Below are 19,252 nucleotides of genomic sequence, written 5' to 3'. Positions count from 1 at the left end.
TGGTTTTCAACAACACTTTATTGAAGCACTTCAAGATTATCACAATGATACATGTTGCCTTTAACAGAATAAAACCTGTCATGTCATAATTAAAAGGCACTAATCCTGGCACAAAGGTCTACTTACCCACCTTCCACTGGAGGGAAATAAAAACATCAAGTATTTCACTTCTCCTTTTACAGAGTATGTGCAAAGCCCCTGTGAGTGCCATTCTGAGTTTGCCATTGGAGTGGCACACAGAGCCCCTGTTTCACCAAGACGTGCTGAGCAGCAGCAGCTGCAGCCCTGAGCAGCAGAGCCCTCTCGAGGGTCATGCTCTGGTGAGACACGTGCTGCACTCACCTTTTGGCAACTGAAGCCCTGAAGCTCAGGCACTCACACACGTGATTTCTCCTTTAACACGATTCCCTGTCCATGTCACCTCAGAAACACAGCTAGATCTGTTCTGCAGCCCTTTTTGGGATCCACACTGTCAGGTCAGTGCAGGAGCAAGGCGGGGGAGCAGTGTGGGCATGCGGGGAGAGCACAGTTCCTGCACAAAGCAAACCAGGACGTGCCACTGCACAGCCACAAACGACAAGGGAAACCTCAGGGAGTTCAAAGCTTGATAATCCTGCTAAGCCATGCCTCAGGTTATTACAGATCCCTGCACAACACTCCTAGATTCAACAGACAGACTTTAAGGCATTTTCTTTGGCCTTTACTTCTACCAGAAAGTGAAGATTATGCAGTTTGATTTGTCAGCACCCAAAATCTTTCTAACCTGTTTCCATCAAGATGCAAAGGGAAAACATAAATCATTGAGGAACTGGATTATTGGTTCCACAGATGATGGAACAGCTGCACATTTGTGCACCTCTCCTGTTGCCAAGTGGGGGGAAGGAGCTGCTCTGTGCAGCTGCCCAGCCCTCAGCTGTCCTGGGTGATGGGAGCTCCCCTGCTCTGTAACTGCATCTATGGAACCACCACCCACACTGCAGCTGGAGGACAGGGACACTCCAAGGGAACTCTCCTGCAGAGCTGTGGGGGCAAGCACAACCCTTCCTCATCCATCTCTGCTGCTCCAGGAGCACCTGCACTGAACAGAGCCACCACCAAGGGCTGAGAGCTGAGCTAAACCCAGGACAGCACACAGTGCCCACACCCCACAGAGGCAGGACTGCTGTGCAGCTCCCAGCTGTTCACCACCACACAGCGTCTGCCTTTTCACAAGAGCTGCTTTTCTCAACATGCCAACAGTCAACACCTGCATCTGGGGAGTTTCAGGACTGTGTGACATAAGTACGGCTATATTGATGTCAAATGCAATAAACTAAAACGCATTCCCAAAAGCAACCCTTGTAAAGAGAATGGGAAATTGAATCAGCCTCTTTTTACTGTCCATGCTCCCTACAGAGCCTGAGACAAGTAATCCTGGTGAGATTACATTTCTAGAACACAGCTGCAGCACCCAAGTTCAGCAAACACCACTGCTAATGCCTGTGCTGGGCTCCACACCTTTATTAGGCCAGAAAAGATTTAACCTTGGACATAAAGTGCCAGATGAATGTTGTTTTCAGTCCAAGGCTGGAAGGTGTTGAGAAGGAAACAATTCCTCCTCTTTTCCAAGAAAAGGTACCTGGCAAGTTACTCAAGGCCAGAACCAGAACAATGCAGCCCCTCTGAGGGCTCCTTCCTGCCCCAGCAGTAGCCAAGGGCAGCTGGCAGAGCAGAGCCACCACACTGTGAAACCCAGCTGGGCATTTGGGGTGTTGCAAATGGACCTTTTAGAGCACACACATCATGGGGGTTCCTGTGCCTCTCCCTGCTATTTACACCTAGAAACTGGTACTGAGATAGCACATCAAGCCAAGAGCTGTGGGGCAGCTCATAGCACAGTTGATTTACTGAATGACTGGTGCTGCTATCACACCAACCAGGCTGACAAGCCTTAGTGCACTAACACTGTGTTCACATTTGTGTCTAGAGACATTTTACTTTGACCATGACCTGCAGGGAGCTTGTTTTGCATGCAGGAAACTCCCAAAGACATATGCACAGCATCTTTAACAGGTCACTAGTCCTTTGCCCAGCTGAGTTACACATGAAGGATGCTCCAAGACCAGCACTCAGGACTAAAAACTGACCTGACACAGCCCAGTAAGTCTGAAAGCTTACATGGAGACAAGCCTGAAACAAGACATCCAATTTCTTACCATTAATTGGAAGATGCTGACAGACACTCCTATTAATTAATCAGTGTCCTAAGAGAAATTAATACAACAAAAACCTTTGGGAATAACAGTCAGTGAAACTTCAGATTAAAATCACAGCAAAAATTTTGTTCAAGACCTCAGTCAACAAGAGCCTCACTTCCACTGAGATAAGAATCCTTCTGCTTTAATTGGCAGTGAATGATCAGGCACTGCAAGATCTGACACTTGTGGAGAAAAACAAAGGTTTTACTCTAGGCTCAACACAAGAACCAAAGCTTGCAGACACATGCATTTCTATCTCTCCTGAAAACTGAGCTCCAGAAGGCTGCCCCTGCTTCAGACCCTGCAGCTGACCAGTGCTTTTCACACACATAAAAAAGCCCTGCAATCTGCTCAGACTGACTATCCGAGCTTGCTCAGGTAAGGTGAGCAAGCCCCAGGCCTCAAAGGTAGTTTTGTGAGCATTTCACTGGAATAGCTGAACCACAGAATATAAATCAGCTCAGGTATTTACCAATCCTTCCCCCACTGGAATCTTTGGCAGAGGAGACAAACATCCCATTGTGTTTTTCCATGATTTCAGCCACACCAACTCAAGTCAGGCAGTTAAGTGTCAATACAACCCTCAAAACATAAGTTTATTGAATAAAGCTGAAGAGCAGTAAACCAACATATGCATCCACCTAAATAAAAAAAAAAAATCACATATTTACAAAGTTCAGTAATTGTATAAGTTGTTCACATGCAGAGAGTAATGCACAGGTTAACAATTGGTAGTGTTTGGATGCCATAAACGCTGAAAGCAGTGAAGTAGATAAACACCAAACACATCAAGTTTAGCTATAGGCCAGTTAACTAAACAGTGACCTGGTCCCCCACAAAGATTCACACATTCTAGTTTAGTTTCCTCATGATAGGCACAAGCAAGTTTGCTAAATAAAAGTAACTGTAGCAGTTCTGGAGAACTCGGGACTACAGTAGCAAGTTAATACACCCTCTCCTCTACAGCACCAGAGTATGGATTAATTGAAACCATGCTTCAGAGAACTGAAAGGGGACAGAAAGTACAAATGTAACTTCAGACTGAAGGCAGGCAGCGTGTAGTGTCTGTGCAGCAGTGCCAGAGCTGGGACAGGACAGTAAGGCCATGGCAGGCTGCGGTAACACTGGCTCTCAGAACAGAGGGGACAGGGCTGCTCCCAGGGCTGCAAACCGCGTGAGGTGAGGAGTCACACACAGTGTGAGGCAACACAAGCAGCTGCACATGGATCTGCACACACCAGGAGCCACACTGACACTGCTGATGAACAAACCAGTCTCAACAAGGCTGTCCCTTTAAATATGCTGAAGTCACTGAGAAAGTAAAGCTACAGAAACGTTACAGTCTTGAGTTTATACACACTTCCCTAAGCTGCAGGAGCTAGTCAAGAGACAGGATCGATTCATTGGCTCTCTTGTGCTTTGACACAGCAAAACATTTCATTGCATGTGACAGGCTTTGCACATGGTTACATTGAGAAAGCAGGCGGGTCTAGAGTTGTCACAATAGCCCAGGTATTCCATAGCACCAGGTGAAACTGTGCCCAGCCATTCCAGGAGCAGGAGAGACACTGACAATTACACACAGATTGTGCTGAAGGTCAACAACTGCCTCGATACAAGAGCATCAGTAATTTGGGTGTCATGCAGCTGCTCAGAATGCATGTTCTGGTTTCAGAGAGAGACCACGAGAATCTGGAGATAGAAAAATGTATTTGAACACAGCCTGATGTTCCTAGCGATTTGTTTTCATGCTGGAATACTCCAATTTTTGAAAGTTTGACAGAACAGTCCATTCCCATCCCCCACGTAAATGTTAAACAGAAGCAACAGAATGATTTTAAACAGATGACTTTCCTAATTCATCACGAGAGTTTTCTTTTTCAAGTGACAGGATCTCAGCTGTAGATTAGTGATGCTGATCTATGCCTTGTGCTCCCCTCTGCAAACAGTTTCCATTTCTCTGCTTACATACACACATCACATGCATCTGTGAGATCAATCAGTATCCCACAATTCACGCTTAAATGTTTTCTAACTACTGTATGTGGCATCTTATAGAATCTTAATGCTGTCAAGCATCAGCATCTTCAAGCCACTAAACACTAGAAATAAAACACTTGCTGAAAATCATATAAAAACCTGGCCCTGAAAAACCAGAACAGAGTGTACCATCGTAGTTAACATGGTAGAGATATTTCTTTAAAAAGCCCCCCCACAACCCTCCCACCACAGATGGTTGTAAAATAAATATTTGTGCTGACTTTATCATGACAACTCTAGTTGTTTTGTGACAGAATAGGAATACAAGTCTTCAGCAGTGCACATGAGAAATGAACCGTGAAAAGGCAGATTCTTGATACAGGATTTTGGGGTAGTATCTCATTATGGAGGGAAGTGGACAATTGAGATTATGGCCAACTGGTACTGGAGATTCCAGGAAGACTTCAGCTTCTTCTAGATTTTGAATGCTGAATAAGCCACTGAAGCGTGATATCTACAGGAGAGAGAAGAGAAGTTCCACATTCAAGTGTCTATATTGGTATAAGTGATAAGGCTTTGGTATTCCAGTGTCCCCAACACAGGACAGGAATATCCCAGCCCTTCTCTAGAGGATGGCCAGGGCACATGAACACAATGATTTTCTGGATGTTTGCTGTCCTTGCTTTGATCCTGTAACTGCTCAGCATCCTTTAGGTAACAATGACAGGCACTGCCCCACACATCCTGGTTCCTCAGTCCAGCCCATTGCTAGGAATAAGATATTCCTTCATGGGACACTTCACTGTGGCTCCAATAATTAGTTTTAGATCAGCAGTGCTTTGTTCAGCCAGCCTGCAGCTCGTGCCCTGCTGAGCACAGAGCTGGTTTAGCCTGTGGTACAAGGCATTGTGCTCCTCCCTGCCTGGAAGAGGCTCTCCTAAGGAAGGGAAAGGCCCTGCCTTTTACCTTGTGTTAAGCCTTGTGTGGATCGCCACAGAAAGGAGCCTCTGCTTCCATCCAGCATGTCTGAACATTTAACTGATGCTAAGGTGACAGGGGCTTCTTGGAAGCCACAACTGCTCCACAGACTATTCCATTTTCCTAGAAAGAAGCTTTTTCCCCTATAAAGCCATCCTGGTATCCTTTAGAGCTTCTCCTGAGAGCATCACCCTTAAGTTTCCTCATCAGCAAACTCCTGTTACCCTGGCAATGCACCAGTGTTAATCCCATGGCAGCCATGGAAGGCACCAGGAAAAGGGTGGAAAGTGTTGTTAAATTCTGTTTTCACTCAGCTGAGATGACTCAGTTTACTCACAAAGCTTATGGCAAATACCAGAGATTACAGGACATGGTTTCTGTTTGAACTCCTCAGGTTCTGAAGCATAATATGATGTCTGTGCCAGAAAAAGGCACTGTTTGGCTGCAGGGGACTGGCAGGTGCCACAACACAAACTGCTCTGATAACACAGCAAGGGAAGGTGATTATTTCAAGGGAAATAATCTTGGGGAATAAACTTGAGGAAAAACTTGCTGTGAGGACTTGGCATCCTGACCAAGTGAGGCAGAGGTGAGAGCACCTGACAGAAGTATAAAATCATTCAGGCCAAGCCAATGGACTAGTCAGCTCTTTCCTGCAAGCTGAGTGAAGAAAGGAGCAGATTTTACAGGGACTGGCATTTTTGGTAACTACAGCCCCTAAAACTTAAACTCCAGTCAGGCTTCCTCACTGCCATCAGGAGTCATACTGAATTTAACTGGTCTTTGATTTGTTCCTGGTTTCCTGAAGACAAGAAGTTTAAGAACTTAAAATCCCCCCAGTCCACTCTCTGACAGCACTTCATAATTCTCAGTGGTTTGGGTTAATAGTTACCTATATTATCTTTCTCTTTGCAAGAAATTGAGTAGCAGCATATTTCTCTGTCCTGAATAGCAGCAAGATTCCTAGGAAAGAGAGAACAGGTCAGCACACATTTCACTGACACAAGGACTCTTACTGACAGTCTGAGCTGCTCCTCCTTCCCTTCCCCACACAACTTGTTCTGTACAATATTCAGTTACCTGCTGTTGCTGGGTTTTCCACTCATAAATGTGAGCTTCCTGATCTAATAACAACCCTATGTACACTAATTTATTGAGGAAGAGAAATGTTTCTTAGCAAGGGTTAGACTTACATCTTTTCAATTAGCTGTTTCTCATCCAAAGCATTAGGAAGGTCTCTCTTATTTCCAAGTACTAGAACCTGAAATCCAGAGAAGGAAATGATTGTAGCTTTGCTTTAGAAAACCCTAAACAGACAAAAACCCCAATCAAAACCAGAAAACCAACAAACTTCAAGGGAGTCTCATGAGCAGTGTGGATCTGTCTATTAAATCTAATGGAATAAGATATTCACAGTTAAACCAGATTAATAAAGAAGACTGACCTAGTCACAGGGAAACAGGGGGTACAAATAAACTGTTCTGTGCAAAGAGCAAGCAAGAGAATATGTCAGCTGATAAATCTGAAAACATTTGCAGCACACTCATTGAGATTCCCCAAACTTACTCTACAGTTCTGTACTACACTGTGGTTAACCTTTAGTCAACAGCACAAACTCATACTGTGGAATCCTCTAAACTTCTGCCTTAATTGTATTTATTATGTTTTGGGAGCACTGAGTGAAATAAGACCACTGAAGGTCAATAATTGGTTTGAGGCACTGGGGGCAGGCACTGTCCATGCCTATACTGACCAGTAAGGTTGGGCCTTATAATTCAGAGTTCAAGGCAGACTTCAGAGTTGCTCAAGTGTGCACATTCCTCAGAGACATTTAATGGTGTCTAAGGTGATGTTACTTACAGGGATTCCTTGTAGCTGGGGCTTATCTAGAAGATTGTGCAGCTCATTCCGAGAGGCTTCTATTTTGTCACGATCTGCAGCATCTACCATGTAGCTTTAAAGAGAATTTCAGGTTAGGTCAGCGACACTGAGCTCCTGCAGAAACATCACTTTTTTTTTTTTTCCTTTACACTGCCAGGTTTGGGCACATTCAACAAGGCTTTCAACAAAGCTAGGCCTTCTGAGCAAAGAATTTAGTTCTTTAAAAAAAAATTCTCTAAGACCAGAGCAGAAGGAAGATGCTTTGAGTCAGCACTGCCACCCAGTTCAGACAGGGAGGAGTTAGTACTCCAGATCAGACACTGATAACACACCCCATCTGAGCCCTGAACTGAAGGGTGAACAAGGTCAGTGTGGTTGCAGGGCAGGTTCAGAACCACAAGGAGAACTACAGAGTGAGGCATGCAGTGTTAGGGAGGCTCCCAGAGAAGGAAGCCCGTCTGAAGGAAGCAGAGCTGAAGGAAGGACACTTACACAATAGCATTAACTCCTCTGCAATATCGCTCCCACATGCTCCGGAATCGGGGCTGCCCGCCTATATCCCAAATCTTAAGGCAAGGGGAGAAAGACAATTTAGCCATGCACTGTGTTCAAACATGTCAGGCAAAGATAAGACAAGAAATCACTACAGTTTTTCCTTTCTCCTTAAGCAGCTGCTTGACCCCTCCCATGCTAAAACAGGAATAATCCCCTGCACAGCTGCTCAGAGCTTAGGGCCAGCAGCAGGAGGTGCAAACTGATGTAACAGCATCCTGTGTATGAAGGTTACACACTGAGCTACACAAGAAAACACAATGTATTCACTTTAAAATCCTTCCCCTAAGCAAACTGATGAGCAGGAAAGCAGCATCTCTGGGCCTCAAACACTCAGATCTAAACCAGACAGCATCATCACAACAATGCTTTAGCTAGTCCATGAACCTGGGAATCACACACAGATTCTCATTTCAGAAACCCCATAAATAAACATAAATGTCTTCTTAAGCTACTGACAGATTTAGCTGAGCCTCTTCAGTGTTCTACATTTGCCTCAAGGCTGGAAGCAAAACAGAGCAAACATGTAAGTTTCAAACTAGAACCTAAAGAAAACAGTCAATGGCAACATACCTTTATTGTAACATTACCCTTTGTAACCTTCCTCATGTTGAAGCCCACAGTAGGAATCATATCTTCACTGAATTGACCTGACTGGAAAAAAGAAAAACAGAGAAAGTTAAATTTAGTGCTTATCTGACACAACTGGTTTACACAGTAAAATATCACAGGCTTTTTCTAACCGTTCACCTTCCAACTGAAGGTTTTACGGCCAAGAAGTCGTGGATGTTAAATCCATGTGTACTGGAGCTTGTGTGCAGTCAGACAACGCATTTCTTACAAGCACTGCAATCGTTTTTCAAGCCTTGAGGCAGCCACAGGAGCAAAGTCACCTGGGGAAGAGCTTTGCACAGCTCAGCAGATGGACAGCCAGGGCAAGGGAGGAAGGAGCCATTCACCTGCTGGAGCCAAGGCCTGCCTGTGGGGATCTCCCAGGTACCTGGGAGCTAGAAATATCCAGAAGGGCTCCCTGTGATGCAAGCTGCTCTCTGGCCAGCCTTTGCAGCAATAAATCACTCCTGTGGAGGAAGCCTCCAGCCCACAGGTATGGGGTGACTCCCTGAGGAGTGTGAGAGGCTGCAAAGTGGAAGGACCTGCCAGGTCAGCTTCCTGCAGGGCCAGTGTCCAACATGTGCAGCAGTGGCAAACGCAGCTCCAGAGGATGTGAGCTTGCTTCCAGCATCACACCCAGCTGGGACAGAGCTGCTGCAAGCAGCACTGCACTGGAGAGCTTCTCCAGCAGCAGATGTTTTACTGTCTGTGACACTTCCATCTGCAGCAGCTCGAGAGCCAAGTTCCCAACTAGCTCCTGCAGCCACAACAAGAGTTTTCAACACTACTACAGATTTCTCCCTTGGCTGTTTGGCAGAAGGTGAATCAGCCACAGTGGCCATTATGAAGCTCACTACATCCATTATGTGTAATAGAACCAGACAGTCAAGCACACTTGGAAAAATTAGGGTTGATCCCAAAGCACTCAGTTGTTTAATTAGGGTTTGGTATCACAGCAGCAACGTCTGCATCTGTCCCCTGACACCGGCCAGAGAAGCTACCTGGGGCTCAGAGCCTTTTGGGATCTCTGAAGCAGGCACACCAGCCCAGAGTTAGGGCCTGACTGCCCACTGGCTGCAAGGAGCAACTGAGCCAGACCAGGTGGCCATGAAGGACAGCAGCTCCTGGCTTGTATCAGGAACAGCGTGGGCAGCAGGACCAGGGCTGCACGAGGAGCTTGGGTCAGACCTGCAGCACTGCTACAGAAGCCACTCTACCCCTTCTAACGTGGCAGGGTGGGTGCCCAATGGGAATGCCAGCCCAGGAGCTGCCCATTACTGCCCCAAATGCCAGGGCCTGAGCTGCCCATTGCAGCCAGAGTGACCAGCACAGCCCAGAGCCCATGGCCAGCTGTGCTGCCACGTCTGGGCCAGCTCAGCTCAGCTCCTCAAACCAACCTTGCCTCTGAAGGGTCACTTGCCAGTTGCTCAAGCACCACAGCATTCCTGCCTCCACATTCCTGCCTCCAGTCACACCCCACACCCACAGCTCCTATCCCAGTGTCTCCCAAGCACTCCCTGAGCCTCCATCTCTGCTGCTGAGCCTTACCCCAGATGCTGCCAACTATTCCCACTCAGATCCTTCCAGATCCTTCTCTCGAGAGCTGTTCTTATCAATAGGAACACACATTCCAGGAACCTGCAGGACTCATCACTCCCTGCTGCATTTATTTCCAGCAGACACGTGGGACGCTGAGGTGTCCTATGAGAACAAGGCCTAGCCACAGTGAGACTGCTCCCAGCAGCTTGAGGAGGATTTTGGTGCCTCTTCATCCTGAGCTGGGTGGTCTAGAGAGACTCCCACTGGGATATCTGCCTTGTTGGCCTAATTCCTACCCATAAACCACCTTATCGTGATCCTCATCAAGCTCTAGGCTGCCCAAACACTCCCTGCCCATCCCTGTGAGGAGTTTACAGCCCTCCCTTGCAGCACTCCCTGTGCCAGTCATCCCACAAACTGCAGCACCCATTTCATGTTTTCCCACTGCTCTTTCAGGACACAGATTCCTGCAGATTGGAGCAGCATTTCATTTGCCACATCTTTAATGTTGAAATTACTGTGACCCACCACAGGGAAACTTTTACAGAATCTTCAGGAAAGCTGCTGCATCTGACTCCTTCCCAAGTGCTCACTACCCACGCTGCACATCCCCTAACTTGTTTTGACTTGCTTAAAACCTCAAACCCTTAAACCTGCAGTCACCCAGTTGAGTTTCAGCTGTTCTCTGCTTTGCAGAGGGACGATCCAGAGCTGACATGAACACACGGGTCAGCTCAGGTCTTCATTTGAAAGACCTTCCCCTGACATGAGTGTGGGTGTTCCTCTGCTCACTGGACCCAGAGGAAGCTATTGGAAGTCCCCTTCTCTTTTAAGACAGGTCAAAAATTGGTTAAAACAATTGTAAAGGATTTTAGCAGCAGACAGTGATCTCCTTTGATGGATTCTGCTACCACATTCAACTGCCTTGGCCCAGAAACTGTTCTCTACACTCAGAATTTAGAGGGCTTTTGTTTACTACCTCCTCAGAGGAAAAAAGCCAGGAATTCAGCTTCAACTTGGTCTATTCATACGCAAAAGCTACTCGAAGAGCAGCACAAAAGGAACATACTTTTACTAGTAGTCACTTGGTTTGAATCAGCCTTCCCTCCCAGAGCAGAGTGCGTTCTATCACTGTGTGCTCACAATAAGATGCTTTCTGCTGAAACACCAGCTTTAAAACAAGTTTGATATGCACAGCAATATTGTCAATTCCCGATGGGAAAGCCTTTGGCTGCTGTCACACACAGCAGCACTGCTCAAACACTCATCAAGGACAGCAGCCTTGTTTCCAGCACTGCAGCCCACCCCAGCAGGGCTCCGAGAAGGGCAGGAGCTGTCCCAGCAGCGATTCTGCTGCAAGCCTCAGCCCCGAGGTCACACAGACACAGCACCAGCACAAACCGAAGGTCACCAAACAAAGTTAACTCCAAGCCTGTGGGAGATAAGGGACGGGGAGACTAAACAGAGCCATTTCAGAGGCCACCAAGATCCCCCAGGACTAATCCTTCAGCCTCCTGGTTTGAGAGATGCTCCCTTCAAAGCTCCTGGAGAACCCAAACAAGAGATTTTAGTGCAGCATGAACCCACTTATCCAGATGAGTACTTATTACTCAGAGCAGCAAAACTGCATCCAGACTGAACTAAGGGACTTTATTCCATGGATCAGTTTGGGTTCAGCTCACCCAGTGTCAGTGGCAGCACTAGAGCACAGACTGCAGCATTTCTGAACAAGCCAGCTACAGGTACAGCTCATTTCCCAGAGGAAAACTTTGGACAAGTGACAACTTGTCATCCCCAGACATTCCAGAAGTGTATAAAGGATGCAAGTTTAGTCTCTTTTATAATTTAATTAATATTACAACAACCTTATTAAACCTACCATTTCCAGTTGTCTCGAGTCAAACCATAAACCAAACAAAACACATTTGGGTTTCTTCATCATTTGAGCCAGAAACTCAAATTCCAGGGAGTTATGGAGCAGTAGAGTGGTTTCAACTGGGAGGAACCTCAAAGCCCATCCAGTTCCCCCCTGCCATGGGCAGGGGCACCTTGCACTACCCCAGACTGCTCCAAGCCCTGTCCAGCCTGGCCTTGGACAGCTCTAGGGGCTGTCAGCCCCCTAAGCAGCTTGATTCTGATTGCACAGCCTGCACAATACATTGTTTGTATCATCAGAGAAGGTCAGGGCAGCCTTTAGTTTGCATCTCATAAAGCTGACATGATTCACTACTGTTACAGGACCCATTTCTTCATAGGGACTCTGCTATCACACAGGAAAGATTGCTTTATCTTTAATCATAATACCTTTCATCCAGCTAGATGAGATCACAAACAAGCTTAACCAACTAGGAGACAACACCATTGGAGTATGGAATCCTGCCAGGACACTCCCAATCCACCTGAACCAGAATATTACACTAAACTCTGCTGCTCATCCCTAAAAATTTCTTTCTCTTCGCACTAAGAAAAAATGCTGCATGTATCCAAAATGTCTTCTTAAAAAATTATTTTAAAAGCAGTGCAATTTTAGCATTATATCAAGCTACCCCTACACTAAGCCTCCTCTGCAACACTCATAGCCTCAACCAAGCAGTGCCTCATAAATGGACAAATCAACTTTCTACAGTCCAGCTTCCTTCTTCAGGAAATACTTCAGTGTTCCAGCCACTTGTGATCACGATCAGAAGCCTGAACTCCAGATTAGAAACTTAATCCTTCCCAACAGCACTTCCAGGAATGATTCCTGCAGAAACCAAAACAGTGGTATATGACAAGAAAAGGCATTTTTATTTCCCCAGCCCTGAGTTTAACTGAATATTTAACAGGACATGGACTGCTTAGCAAATATTGACCATAAAGAAGGCATATGTCTGTCTAGAAGGCAGTCATGTAAGAGCTCAGGATATTTCATGTTTCTGATAGTCAAGAAAAATGTCCTTATCCAGATGTTACCACTTAAAGTTCTGCCATTGCTTACCAAGTGCTCTAAAGGAACTCAGTACCAAGATGGAAAAAGGAGATTCTGATTTCAGTCACCTGTTTTAGCCCATCTAGGGTACAGGCAGCAGGACCTCAAAGAAAGGGTCTGAGTCACCTCCTAGGAGCTTTATTAGCTAATGAAGTGATGCAATGCATTTCAAGAGACTTCTGCCATTAAGAAACACTTCAAATTTTATCAGCCTTCTCCCTTAGCCACGGTGTGTATGAAGTGACAACACACGGGATTTATGGCCTGCCTGGGTGTTCAAGAGGCATTAAAACAGCAGTGCAGTTCTTTAGAGCAATATTTTCCTGCACTTCTCTGGTGCGACTTCTTCAAGCCTAAGTTACTTTTAACAGCCATGAGAACAGAAGGAAGTTGCAGCTCCCAGCTGGCCAAACGAATCTTTCCTTGAGAGGCACTTCAGGAATTGCCTCTCTCTAGAAACCACAGTCTCATTCCAACACTTGCCAGATATTCCAAAGTTAAAAATCCAACCACACTAATTCAGGCTCTGACACAAATCCTAAAGAGGGACCTTATTTACCCTGTCACCACAAACAGCTTGAGTTTAGCTCTTGAACCTGATAACCATATCAGAAAAGTCCAACTTCTTCCACTCCTCCAGATCTCTGCTCACTGACTACCAGGCTAATGAGCTTCAGTGCCAAACACCTGGATCAAGGATCAACCTGCCAGGCATCAGGAAATACTTCTACAGAAACCCCAGCGCATGCCACTGTTCCGTGCAATAGGCTGTGGAGGCTGCAGGGGTGCCCTGTCCCCCAGCTGCAGGGGTGCCCCGCTGTTCCCTAGCTGCAGGGGTGCCCCGCTGTTCCCCAGCTGCAGGGGTGTCCCACTGTTCCCCAGCTGCAGGGGTGCCCTGCTGTCCCCCAGCTGCAGGGGTGCCCTGCTGTCCCCCAGCTGCAGGGGTGCCCCGCTGTCCCCTGGCTGCAGGGGTGCCCCACTGTTCCCCGGCTGCAGGGGTGCCCCATCATTCCCCATCTGCAGGGGAGCCCTGCTGTCCCCCAGCAGCACACCTGCAGGGCCGTGGGCAGGCTCAGCTTACTTGAGTTGTGTTTCAGTGGCCTCACACGGCCCCAGCAGCCCCTCGTGCTCCCCACAGCAGCATTCCCAGTTCCTGGGCTGAGGGAATGGCCACGAGCTGCAAACACCACCAGGTCCTGCAGAGGCTGTAAATAATGGGCATTTGCAGGGCTCGGCTCAGGAGCCGACAATCCCAGACGCGATCCTGGGGATGACATGCAGTTTCTCTGAATAAGAGCCACAGGCCATCCACATTAGGGAAATTAGGACCAGGAAGAAATGATATCCTCCCTTGTGAGCAAGTTTACTCACACACATGGAAAACTTATGCTTAATATCTAATTAGAGACAGTGACTAATGCAGAGCCTTAGAAAAGCAGAAGCTGCATTAGCTGATCCAGCTCTAACGAGATTTCACTGCTAACGTTGGATTTTAAACCTCCTAATCAAACTGAACACAGGAGGGTTGGGGTTGGAAGGGACATTCAAGCCCATCCAGTGCCACCCCTGCCATAGCAGGGACACCTCCCACTGTCCCAGGCTGCTCCAAGCCCTGTCCAAGCTGCCCTTGGGGTCCAGGGGCAGGCACAGCTGCTCTGGGAACCTGTGCCAGGGCCTGCCCACCCCCACAGGGAAGGATTTATCCCTAATATCTAATCTAACCTTTCCATCTCGCAGTTCAAATCCATTCCCTCTTGTCCTCTCTCCAGGCCCTTGTTTAGCCTGATTACAAATCAAGTGTTTGTTTACACTGGAGGAATAAACGTGATCAAAACCCACCACCAATCTAGAAGAGGATTATTCTAGAACTGGACTGTCTGCCTCTTGTGGCCTGTCCACTTCAGCAGCAGCCAGGCCCTGTACCAGCTTCCCTGTGTAACTGGGTGAGTTTTCCCTCTAGTTCCATATGCCTGATTGGATGGGCAGAGATTACATTAGACATTTATATTGGATTGAACTCACTGTTGGCAGACTGGCAGCAGCCCTTTGTTAGGCAGCACACAACCTCCTGAGCCACAGCAAGCTCCTGGTGAGCACTCCAGCCTTCAGAGCTGTCCTACAGGACATCTTGCTGTGTCATTCCTTTCATTTCAGTTTTGAGGAATCCCAACAGCCTCATCCACCCAAACCACTAACTGGCCTGCAGAGAGCAGTTGTTCTTTTCCTGCACTCATCCCCAGATGCAGACTCTGAACTAAAGTCAGTCAAGGAAGCAAATAAGGAAACAGCTCTGCATGCCATGAACTGCACTGTTCTGAAAAGTGATTTTGCACTGGAAGCTGAAGCTTATGCCATTATTTTGTTTAAACCAATAATACAGACCTGGGCAAACCCTTTCCCTCTGCTTTTTTGTGTAAAGGCTCACCAGATTTCCTAATTAAAAACTTCAGAAATGTGACCTGATGCTTCCAAACTAAACCAGCTAAGGAGGCTGTGTCAGCATGCTCAGCAGCTTCCTCCCTGCCCGGGGTTTTGCAAGGCTCCCTGAATGGCACTCACTCAGATAAATGCCTGGGTGTGATCCTAACATGTGGCTGAAACCGTGCAAGATCCAACCCCCGCAGAGGAGGCTGGAAACAGCTCCAGCTTTACTTGGGGAAACTTCTCCCACTGGAGACAACTTAGGTGGACTCAACTGATGTGCAGCTACTACAGCTCTGACTGCTGCACATACCTGCAGTGAGCTGCACAGGTTACTCCCCAAACTCGTGCTGCTGCTACTATACAGAGGGAAAGCACTTTTTGTTATGGGCCATCACCAGGAGGACTCCAGATGATTAACAGCCTGCCCAGAGCCCCCAGCTGCAGAAACACTCCAACCAGTACCAGCTCAGCAGCCACAGATCGAGGCTGTACAACACTCTCAGAGCTCCATTTCTACAAATCCGAGTCAAGATGTATTGGCAGAGTGTGAAAGAAAAGGTTCCTGGCATTCCTGGGTCACTCCAGCAACTTTTAGCTGACAACAAGCCAGAGAAGTTACCTTTCATGAAGTAACCCATTTTCCATGATCATCAGGAGCCCGCTGAGTGCTCACACCTGAGCTACACGAGGGCTTGGTTATGGTTTGCCAGGATGTTTGTCAGTGTGCAAGGGTGATGCACAACTGCAAGAGAATGAAAGTCCTTTTCCCAGCCACTAACTCATTCAAGTGGCACTTAAATAAAAACAAACTTACAAGAATTCCATGGTGCTAAGGACACAGCCTCAAAAACCAAGAGACAAGCTGAAGGTGTGCTCACTCTAAAGCTGGAGACATCAGCTTTCTCCTTCCAGGTGCACTGCACTCAGGTCACTCACACTCCCTGAAAAACCAAAAGACACCCTGGCTGCCCATTTCAGGAGCTCCCACAGTCCAGCCTGTCTCCTGGAATGTTTTCCATCCCATACATCAGCAGAGCAGGACACTGATGAAGCTGAACACGCCCGCAATTTAGGCAAAGCCACTCTTTATCTCGTTCAACAATGGAAAAGCTTCGTGTAGGAGTATTCCCACACCCTTCCTTTACCTGCTCCAGGCACATCACCAGATCAGCAGGCCCCAGTGCTGATGGGCTGCTGATGGGCTTGTGAGCTGTACTTCTCAGGTAAGTTACACCTTAAGAGAAAGATTATTTGATATGGGTTCCAGCAATCGATAAGCAAATATTTGAGAGGAGAACCGTGAGTAGGTGCTAACACTTAAGTGATTTAGGACTACCGAAAAGCAGTCAAAGGGAGGCGGCAGCTGAAGACACACAATGTTATCTCCACATCTGCTAAGAGAGCCCCGCCACACCGACACCCTGACTGAAAGGCGCCTTCCGAGCCCGCTGTGGGGCCGACCCTGCTGGGGGATCGGTGGCTCCACGGGTTCCCAAAGGTTTACGGAGGCACGGCAGCCCCCGAGGCTCGGCCATCCGCCCAGCGAGGGCTCACACCCTGCTCCCCGCGGCCCGGCCCGGCCCGGTCCGGTCCCGCTCCATCCCCGCGGCCCGGCTGGGCCTGGCCCAGCCCCGCTCCATCCCCGCGGCCCCAGCCCGGCTCCATCCCCGCGGCCCGGCTCGGCCCGGCCCGGCTCCATCCCCGCGGCCCCGGCCCCGCACCATCCCCGCGGCCCCGGCCCCGCTCCATGCCCGCGGCCCCGGGCCCAGCTCGGCCCCCGCCCGCCCCGCTCACCGCGATGACGTTGACGAAGGTGGTCTTGCCCGAGTACTGCAGCCCCACCAGGGTCAGCTCCATCTCCTCCTTCCAGAAGAGCGAGCGGAACCAGTCGAGCAGCCGGGACAGCAGCGCCAGCATCGTGGCGGCGGGCGGGCGGGCCGGGGGCGCTGCGGGTCGGGCCGGGCGATGGCTCCGGCGGGCCGGGACGCTGCGGGCCGGGCTGTGCCGGGCTGTGCCGTGCCGAGCCGCGCTGGGCCGTGCCGGGCGCTGCTCTCGGCCGCTCCGGGACAGCCGCGCTCGTCCGGGCCCGGCTCCCCCCGCCGCCCTCACGTGACGCCGCGGTCACCCGGCCCCGCCGGCCCCGCCCCGGCCCGCAGCGCCCCCTGGCGGCCGGAAGACCCGCGGCGGGAGAGGGCGGGGCGGGGCCGCCATGGTGGGTGTGGTGAGGAGTGACACCTCCCTGATCCCGCCATGTTGGGTGTGGTGAGGAGTGACACCTCCCTGATCCCGCCATGTTGGGTGTGGTGAGGAGTGACACCTCCCTGATCCCGCCATGGTGGGTGTGGTGAGGAGTGACACCTCCCTGATCCCGCCATGTTGGGTGTGGTGAGGAGGGTGTGACACCCCTGAGCTGCCATGTTGGGTGTGGTGAGGAGGGTGTGACACCCCCTGAGCCGCCATGTTGGGTGTGGTGAGGAGGGTGTGACACCCCTGAGCTGCCATGTTGGGTGTGGTGAGGAGGGTGTGACACCCCCTGAGCCGCCATGTTGGGTGTGGTGAGGAGGGTGTGACACCCCTGAGCTGCCATGTTGGGTGTGGTGAGGAGGGTGTGAAACACCTGACCCTGCCATGGAGCAGGCTATGCCCTGCCTTCTCCATCACAGGCTCCATTAGGCTGGGGAAGACCCCCAAGGTCATCGAGTCCCACACCACCTTGTCACCCAGACCTTGTCACCATGTCCAGTGGTTCTTTGGACACCTCCAGGGATGGAGACTCCTCCACCACCCTGGGCAGCTCCTTCCAGCACCTGACCACCCTTTCCATGAAGAAATTCCTCTTGATGTCCAACCTGAGCATCCCCTGGCACGGATTCCATCCGTGTCTTCTCGTCCTTGCCTGCCGCGGTGGGGATGGGGTGAAGGTGCCAACCCTCACCGCTCACACACCATCCCTGCAGTGCTGTGAGGGCCCCTCAGGGCCACCCACAAATCCAATCCCAGCTCGCAGAGGAATAAGGATTAAAAAAACTTCAACTGCAATATTCCCAGTTAGCCCAAGTATGTTTTAATCAAGTGAAATACAAAACCTTTTGTGTGCTCACAGAACTTCCAAAACCAAAAGGACAGCCCACTTCACCTCATTATCCCCAGTTATCCTCACATAACCAGATGTTCTCCAGAAGTTCCCGCCTTTTGCATGGACTTTGGTAAACTGACTTTCTGCTTGAGCCAAATAAACTATGAGCAGATAAGTGGTATCTAGATAGGTAACACTGACCAAACCACTCCACGAGGTGCATTTATCACAACTTATTGAGGTCACTTTAGTTTCCAGCAGGAAGCAATTCCAAGTGGAGTTGAAGGAGCAGCACACATTGCATGGACTTTTTGGATGATTTACCAGGGTTCTTGTCACTGTAACTGGGGTTATTTCAATTCCCAGTCAAAGTAAGCCCAAATTCACAAATGTTGTGGCCCCAGCTCTCTGGGGAGTTACACAGTGGTTTGTGCACTGTGAGGCCAGGCAGGAACAAATGGAGAGGGGGCAGAAAAAAATCACAAGGAAGCTACAGGATGGGACTAATTGGTCTCTGCTCACAGGGCCTTGCACAGGAGGAGCAGCGAGTGCTGCACGCAGAGAATAAATCCCATTTCCATCCCTCCTTGGGCTCACAGGGCTGGGGAAGGCACTGCCTTCAAATGCCAGAGCCCTCCCACACTGAAATGAGAAATTCCCTGCTCCCAGTGGCAGGGAAGGCATTTGTGCCTGTGCTTTTCCACCCCAAAACACGGCTTTCCTTTGTATCCATAAAAAAAGCCAACTAATATACTCCTTCCAATTAAGCTGAGATATGAACTGCACTTTGAAAGTTCTTAATCCATTCTCTGCTTCATTAACTCAGAAAATTTCATCCCCATGGTTAGCCCTATCAGAGAGGATGGAATGCCTGGCACCAATTAGTTCTAATAACAAGCTAAGTTGTGCACAGATTTCGGAGCCTGTCATTAGTATGAGAAAATAGGACAGCTCCTCTCAGAGCAGAATATCTTACAGGCCCTTCCTTTAATTTGTGTCTGGCTG

General features: G+C 48.9%; 1 protein-coding gene across 1 annotated transcript; it reads right to left on the bottom strand.

Annotated features, from left to right (window-relative positions):
* Window positions 1–17,217, bottom strand: ARL8B (ADP ribosylation factor like GTPase 8B). Its single transcript, XM_058812810.1, has 7 exons — window positions 16,966–17,217; window positions 8,202–8,282; window positions 7,569–7,642; window positions 7,056–7,149; window positions 6,389–6,456; window positions 6,088–6,158; window positions 1–4,731 (listed from the first exon to the last, which is right to left on the bottom strand). Exons 1-7 carry the CDS (start codon window positions 17,086–17,088, stop codon window positions 4,682–4,684), a joined length of 561 nt encoding a protein of 186 aa, XP_058668793.1. The 5' UTR covers window positions 17,089–17,217; the 3' UTR covers window positions 1–4,681.
* Between the last annotated feature and the right edge of the window lie 2,035 nt (window positions 17,218–19,252).

Source organism: Ammospiza caudacuta, chromosome 12 (genome assembly GCF_027887145.1).
Source record: "Ammospiza caudacuta isolate bAmmCau1 chromosome 12, bAmmCau1.pri, whole genome shotgun sequence".
In the NCBI taxonomy this organism is placed as follows: domain Eukaryota; kingdom Metazoa; phylum Chordata; class Aves; order Passeriformes; family Passerellidae; genus Ammospiza; species Ammospiza caudacuta.
The sequence above is the reverse complement of the archived record's forward strand: the minus strand, read 5'-3'. Positions and strand labels throughout refer to the sequence as shown.